Raw genomic sequence first — 7296 nt, forward strand, 5'->3', positions numbered from 1 at the left:
TGGGTGGCTCGAGCCCTGAATGCTGATTGGCTGACACCCGTGGTATATCAGACCATATACCACAGGTATGAAAAAGCCTTTCTTTTAGCAATAAGGCACCGCGGGGGTTTGTGATATATGGAAAAGATACCACAGCTAAGGGCTGTATACATGCACTCTGCTTTGCATCGTGCTTAAGAACAGCCCTTAGCCATGGTATATTGGCCATACACCACACCCCCTCATGCCTTATTGCTTAAATATAGAATGTTATATAAGGAGCAATTTGTAGTACTTGTGTTGATATTTTTTTTATGCATAGACTGTACCTCCATTGGCATATTGGCGAGGGCTCCATAGTCCTTGTCGTGGGTGATGGAAATATTGTAAGTGGACTTTTTGTTCGGCTCATCAAAACAGGGGAAAGATTTGCGGGCGTCTGTTGGCTCATGGTCGGTGGCAGCAATTTTTCTTGGGAGAAAAAGAAACATGGCATGATTCCATGAACAACTAAGCCTCCCCATTTTGCTATTATGTTGTTTGCAATTAATGTTGAACTATGCAGTGTTTACTGGATTGTGGCTGTCTAAATGTACCTAACCTGTACCCCCGCACATTGACTCGGTACCAGTACCCCCTGTATATAGACTCATTGTTATTTTATGTTACTTTAAAAAAATTATATATATATTTTATTTATTTTTAGTAAATATTTTCTGAACTGCATTGTTGGTTAAGGGCTTGTAATAAGCCTTTCACGGTAAGGTGTGAAATTGTATTCCGCGCATGTGACATTAAATTTGATTTGAAATGGTTTTTACAATTTTTATTTCACCTTTATTTAGCCAGGTAGGCCAGTTGAGAACAAGTTCATTTACAACTGCGACCTGGCCAAAATGAAGCAAAGCAGAGCGACAAAAACAACAGAGTTACACATGGGATGAACAAACGTACAGTCAATAGCACAATAGAAAAGGTATATGTACAGTGTGTACAAATGTAATAAGATTACGGAGGTAAGGCAATAAATAGGCCATAGAGGTGAAATAATTACAATTTAGCATTAACACTGCAGTGATAGATGTGTAAGTAGAGATACTGGGCTGCAAAAGAGCAACAACAACAAAAACTATGGGGATGAGGTAGTTGGATGTGCCATTTACAGGGCTGTGTACAGGTACAGTGATCAGTAAGCTGCTCTAACAGCTGATGCTTAAAGTTGGTGAGGGAAATAAAAGTCTCCAGCTTCAGTAATTTTTGCAATTCGTTCCAGTCATTGACAGCAGAGAACTGGAAGGAAAGGCGGCCAAAGGAGGTGTTGGCTTTGGGGATGACCAGTGAAATATACAGTGGCTTGCGAAAGTATTCGGCCCCCTTGAACTTTGCGACCTTTTGCCACATTTCAGGCTTCAAACATAAAGATATAAAACTGTATTTTTTTGTGAAGAATCAACAACAAGTGGGACACAATCATGAAGTGGAACAACATTTATTGGATATTTCAAACTTTTTCAACAAATCAAAAACTGAAGAATTGGGCGTGCAAAATTATTGGGATTTGACCTCTGTCATTGCCAACAAAGGGTATATAACAAAGTATTGAGATAAACTTTTGTTATTGACCAAATACTTATTTTCCACCATAATTTGCAAATAAATTCATAAAAAATCCTACAATGTGATTTTCTGGATTTTTTTCCCTCATTTTGTCTATCATAGTTGAAGTGTACCTATGATGAAAATTACAGGCCTCTCATCTTTTTATGTGGGAGAACTTGCACAATTGGTGGCTGACTAAATACTTTTCCCCCCACTGTATATGGGGCTTTGATGACTAAATGGATGGCATTGTGATAGACTGCATCCAATTTTCTGAGTAGAGTGTCGGAGGCTATTTTGTAAATGACATCGTCGAACTCAAGGATCGGTAGGATAGTCAGTTTTGCGAGGATGTTTGGCAGCATGAGTGAAGGATGCTTTGTTGCGAAATAGGAAGCCGATTCTAGATTTGGATTGGAGATGCTTGATGTGAGTCTGGAAGGAGAGTTTACAGTCTAACCAGAAACCTAGGTATTTGTAGTTGTCCACATATTCTAAGTCAGAACCGTCCAGAGTAGTGATGCTAGTCAGGCGGGCAGCAATTGGTTGAAGAGTATGCATTTAGTTTTACTAGCATTTAAAAGCAGTTGGAGGCCACGGAAGGAGTGTTGTATAGTATTGAAGCTCGTTTGGAGGTTTGTTAACAGTGTCCAAAGAAGGGCCAAATGTATACCGAATGGTGTCGTCTGCGTGGGTGGATCAGAGAATCACCAGCAGCAAGAGCGACATCATTGATATATACAGAGAAAAGAGTCAGCCCGAGAATTGAGCCTTGTGGCACCCCCATAGAGACTGCCAGTGGTCCGTACAACAGGCCCTCTGATTTGACACATTTAAAAAGCAAAGAGAAAATGGACACATCATGGCCAATGCTGTAGCTTACTACACTTGTCCACCTTTCAAGTTTTACTTCCGAGACCTAAGGACTAAGGTTCTATTTGCGCAATCACAGTTTTCACATCCCAGATCTCAGAACTGTTTTGTAGTGAATTCTTCCTTTATAACCCATAAAGGTACCTGCAGTGCTGAGTATCAAAAGACATTTGTAAATACATGTTTTTAGGGGGGTGCAATCGCAAATAGAACCTTATGGCTCTGAAATGTCAATCTGGGTTCCGCAATAAAGTTCTATCTGCCACAGAATGTTACAATTATTGCAATTTTAATAGAAAAGTACAGACATTTAATGATTAAATGAAAGTGAATATCATTACTTCTTTCTAATCACATCATCAAATATACTGAACAAAAATATAAAGGAAACATGGAACAATCTAAGATTTTACTGAGTTACAGTTCACAAGGAAATCAGTCAATTTAAATTAATTAATTAGCCCATAATCTATGGATTTCACATGACTGGGAATACAGATATGCATCTGTTGGTCACAGATACCTTAAAAAAGGTAGGGGCATGGATCAGAAAGCCAGTCAGTATTTGGTATGACCACCATTTGCCTCAACTGTGCAACACATCTCCTTCACAGAGAGTTGATCAGGCTGTTGATTGTGGCCTGTGGATTGTTGTACCACTCCTCTTCAATAGCTATGCGAAGTTGCTGGATATTGGTGGGAACTGGAATATGCTGTCGTACACATGCGGTGATGGCGGCGGATAAATGTCCCGACAATGGACCTCAGGATCTGGTCACGGTATCTCTGTGCATTCAAATTGCCAGCGATAAAAATTTAATTGTGTTCATAGCTTATTCCTGCCCATACCATAACCCCACTGACACCACGGGGCACTCTGTTCACAACATTAACATCAGCCATACTTGTGGATGTGAGGCTGGTTGTAAGTACTGCCAAATTCTCTAAAATGACGTTGAGGTGGCTTATGGTAGAGAAATGTACAGTGAATTATCTGGCAACAACTCTGGTGACATTCCTGCAGTCAACATGCCAATTGCACGCTCCCTCAAAATAAAACATCTGTGGCATTGTGTTGTGTTACAAAACTGCACATATTAGTGGCCTTTTATTGTCCAACACAAGGTGCACCTGTGTAATGATCATGCTGTTTAATCAGCTTCTTGATATACCACACATTTCTGGTGGATGGAGTATCTTGGCAAAGGATACATGCTCACCAACATGGATTTAAAATAAATGTGTGCACAAAATTTGAGAGAAATAAGCTTTTTGGCCTTATGGAAAATTTGAGATCTTCTATTTCAGCTCATGAAACATGGGACCAAAATTTTACATGTTGCCTTTATATTTTTGTTTAGTGTATATTAATTCCTGTTCAACGTTAGATCAGATAGATAACTAGCAATATTGCTAAAGGTTAGCTCTGGATGAGTAAACTGATATTTTTTCTGGTCTCTGACACCCAGTCAGTAAACTCCTTGCTAGTTATCAATAAAATGTGGTAAGTGCACCTCCTTCCAAGTAGGTTTGTGTATTAGTATAGAACAAGACAAAAACAGGAATGCTTCTCCTAAAGGTGTTAAACATGCTCTAATCATCTGTATTTATTTGTTTTTACCATGAAGAGTTTACTTTATGGTCATTCTTCTGAAAAAGTAGTGGGAAAGAAATTGAAGTAATTGAAAGAGGACCAGAACCAAGGATATGACTAAGTATAAATTCCAGATCGCAGAACTGTTTTGTGACATCTTCCTCTTTCATGACTCAATAAGTATCACCTTACATACAATTATTTTTGATTGACAACTCAGCATTGTGTGATTGGATTGCAGATAAAATTGGATTTTTCACATCATAAATGGACTTTCTTTTCACATGTAAAAGGACCACCTAAAGAGCAACTCTGTGAATAACTGATTTATGACCAAAATGTCAGATATAGTCCTTTGGACTATAAGGTTCTTATTGACACACTGAAAACTACACATCATAGACGCTATCATTTGAACTTTGTATAACAGCAATTTTACAGACAATCTGTAACAGGTAATTATGGATTTTCAGATACACTCTGACCTTATCAAGGTTTAACCATGTTCGCATTAATGCTAAGAATCACTGCACTCCCTGGGAAAAATAAGTTAATTTTTCCCTCAGTGGTTTCATCCCATTACACCCATGTTTGGAGTAGGTCTGTAGTGTGATATAAAGCACTTACAGATGGTATTTTGCATTAACCATTCTAAATAGTTGCTTTTTCTTGCCACCTGTTCCAAAAATTTACTTGGAATACTGGGCAGCATATCTGCCAAGATGGAAATCCCCAATGAGGGATTGTTGTACATTCCCGTCAGAATCTGCACGTCGTTATACTACAATTAATAGTAGTCATGGTGGTAGTAGTAGTAGCAGCAGCAGTTACTAGAGTGAACAATATTTCTCTCTAACATTAATGGCATTTTCCAGTGAGCTGCTGGGCCTCATGTGCACTCATACACATGCATGTACACACACACACACACACACACACACACACACACACACACACACACACACACACACACACACACAGCAACACTCAGTTGTCAACACTCAGATTACAACTTGTAAACTTGTTCCCAAAAGGACATTTTCCTTAAAGAAATTTGGCTGAGGATCTGTCTGAAGTTGTGCAGATTTTCTTCCCTCTCCCACATTTTACATCGGAGTCATGGTTATAGATCTATTAAAATGGGTACAAAGTAGCATATACAGCACACATAACACTGAGCATGAGGGATTTAGTTACGTTGTAACCATTCTCATGAATTTATTAATTTCGGTCTTCATAAATATTGTCTTCCCCTAACTGGTGGATGGTTAAATTTTTGAAAAATTATATTACATCAGAGTCAAACAAAAACTGAAATACACCCAATCTATTACCAAACATTCATGCCTCCAATGACTTACTTGATGGCTCCGTTCTCTGTGTAGGTGACTCTGTAGAAGCCCACCAGAGATCCATTGAGCCAGCCTTGAAAGTCCAGGCTGAGAATGTACACCTCATGGAGCTTGGTGGCCACAAGCTCCTCTGCCGCTTCGACTACCACATACTCCTGTGGTTTGAACTCAAAGCAACCCTTGATGGCCACGGTGACCTCCCTCTGAGCCTGTGGGGTTTTCAGGACGAGCCTGGGGACTGCACTGATGAACGTCTCTCGGATGTGGAGCCACAGGTGCCTCGTGGGTCGGCTCACCTCCAGGTGCACGGACACGATCCCCGTGTAGAGGTCAGTGGTCAGGTCAGGCTCCAGATGGAGATCATAATGCACTGGCTTCACGTAATCTGGCAGCCGGAAATTCTTCCAGTCCCCGTCAGTGTTGTTGGAGGGTTTACAGGGCCCCCTGTCAGCTGGTGGGGGGGTGGGCTTGGGGGTTTCCTCTGTGGGGGCCGGGTCAGCCAGGGTACTGTCCAGCCGCGTGAGGCCCACCCCCAGCCCAACAGCAATGGCCGACACCACCACTACCGCACAGATGAGGGCCACATGCTTTCCGCGGATGGAGTAGCGCTTCTCCTCCTTTTCAAAGTCCATGCTTTCAACCATGGTGCCCGGCTTGGTGGCGCAAGACCATACGCTGTGGTCTCAGATATCCTCTGAATCCCCTACAGGAAGAATAACGTGGGAGAAAACAGCTGTTTCCAGATCAGATTTCCAGTGGGTTGCAGCAGAAGCAGAGCACAAAGCCAAACTGATTTAAAACTGACTGCAGATCAGTTTCTTGGAGAACTTGATAAGAGGACCCTAGAGTTCAAGCATATCTAAGAGGAAAAACTATTGGTCTGAGTTGATCCAAGCTCTGTCTGCCTGTCACCGAGCGCAGGGCAGCCTGTGGGAGGTGGAGAGAGGTTAACTGGAGTGGTGAAGAGGAGGGTTGCGGAGGGGGAGTCTACAACACAACAGAGAGAAGGACTCCCACACACTGGAGGCAAGCCTTATACTCTAGACAGAAAACTCAGTGCACCGCTATGCATACCCTGTTGGGGTTAAACATCTATCATTCCCTGTTAATCAACAACAGGGAAGCCAAAGTCATGTTTCAGTTGGGTTTGTCTCTCTCCCCCAGAGGGTGCGTTTCTGGTGGGGGGAAGATTCTACCTCACTTTTAAAAACACGTCTCCTGCGCCACTAGGGGTGCTAAAACCCTAGACCACTTTTATTCTACCCACAGAAGCGTATATAAAAAAGTCCCTCAGCCATCCTCCCTTCTGTAAATCTAGAATAACTCTATTCTCCTGCTTCCTGTTTACAAACAAACAACTCAAACAGGAAGTACCAGCTCAATACGGAAGTGGTCCGATGAAGTAGAAGTGAGGCTACAAGACTGTTTTGCTAGTATAGACTGGGATATGTTCCAGGATTCATCCAATAGCATTGAGAAGTTTACCACATCAGTCACGGGCTTCATCAATAAGTGCATAGATGTCGTCCCCAGAGTGACTATAAGAACATATCCAAATTCAATATCCAAGCTGGGCTAAAGGCTAGAGCTACCACTTACAAGGCGGGACACAGATACATACAGGAAAGCCTGCTACGACCGCCGACGAGACATCGAAAATGCAAAAGGAAAATATAGTAGGAAGGTGGAATCCTATTACACCAGCTGCGAAGCTCATCATACCTGTGATGCAGAACTCCCAAACGAGCTAAAAGCCTTCTATGCTCACTTCGAGGAATACAACAATGAGTCTTGGGTGAAAGCCCCTGTTGTTCCGGATGGCTGTGATCTCTCTCTGTGGCCGATGTGAGTAAAACTTTTAAACAGGTTAACACTCGCAAGGTCGCTGGGCCAGACGGA

The 7296-nt window shown here is 41.8% G+C and overlaps 1 protein-coding gene across 2 annotated transcripts in view; it reads right to left on the reverse strand.

Annotated features, from left to right (window-relative positions):
* Positions 1–6427, reverse strand: part of enpep (glutamyl aminopeptidase) — a 27720-nt gene extending 21293 nt beyond the window's left edge. For both annotated transcript variants that reach the window (XM_020501329.2, XM_020501327.2), the window contains exons 1-2: positions 5407–6427; positions 309–450 (exon numbers count right to left, since the gene is read on the reverse strand). In XM_020501329.2, the coding sequence (XP_020356918.1) occupies positions 309–450; positions 5407–6041 (777 nt within the window). In that variant the 5' untranslated portion in view covers positions 6042–6427. The remainder of the gene's footprint in view (positions 1–308; positions 451–5406) is intronic.
* Positions 6428–7296: the final 869 nt, after the last annotated feature.

Source organism: Oncorhynchus kisutch, linkage group LG14, assembly GCF_002021735.2.
Source record: "Oncorhynchus kisutch isolate 150728-3 linkage group LG14, Okis_V2, whole genome shotgun sequence".
Classification (NCBI taxonomy): Eukaryota; Metazoa; Chordata; class Actinopteri; order Salmoniformes; family Salmonidae; genus Oncorhynchus; species Oncorhynchus kisutch.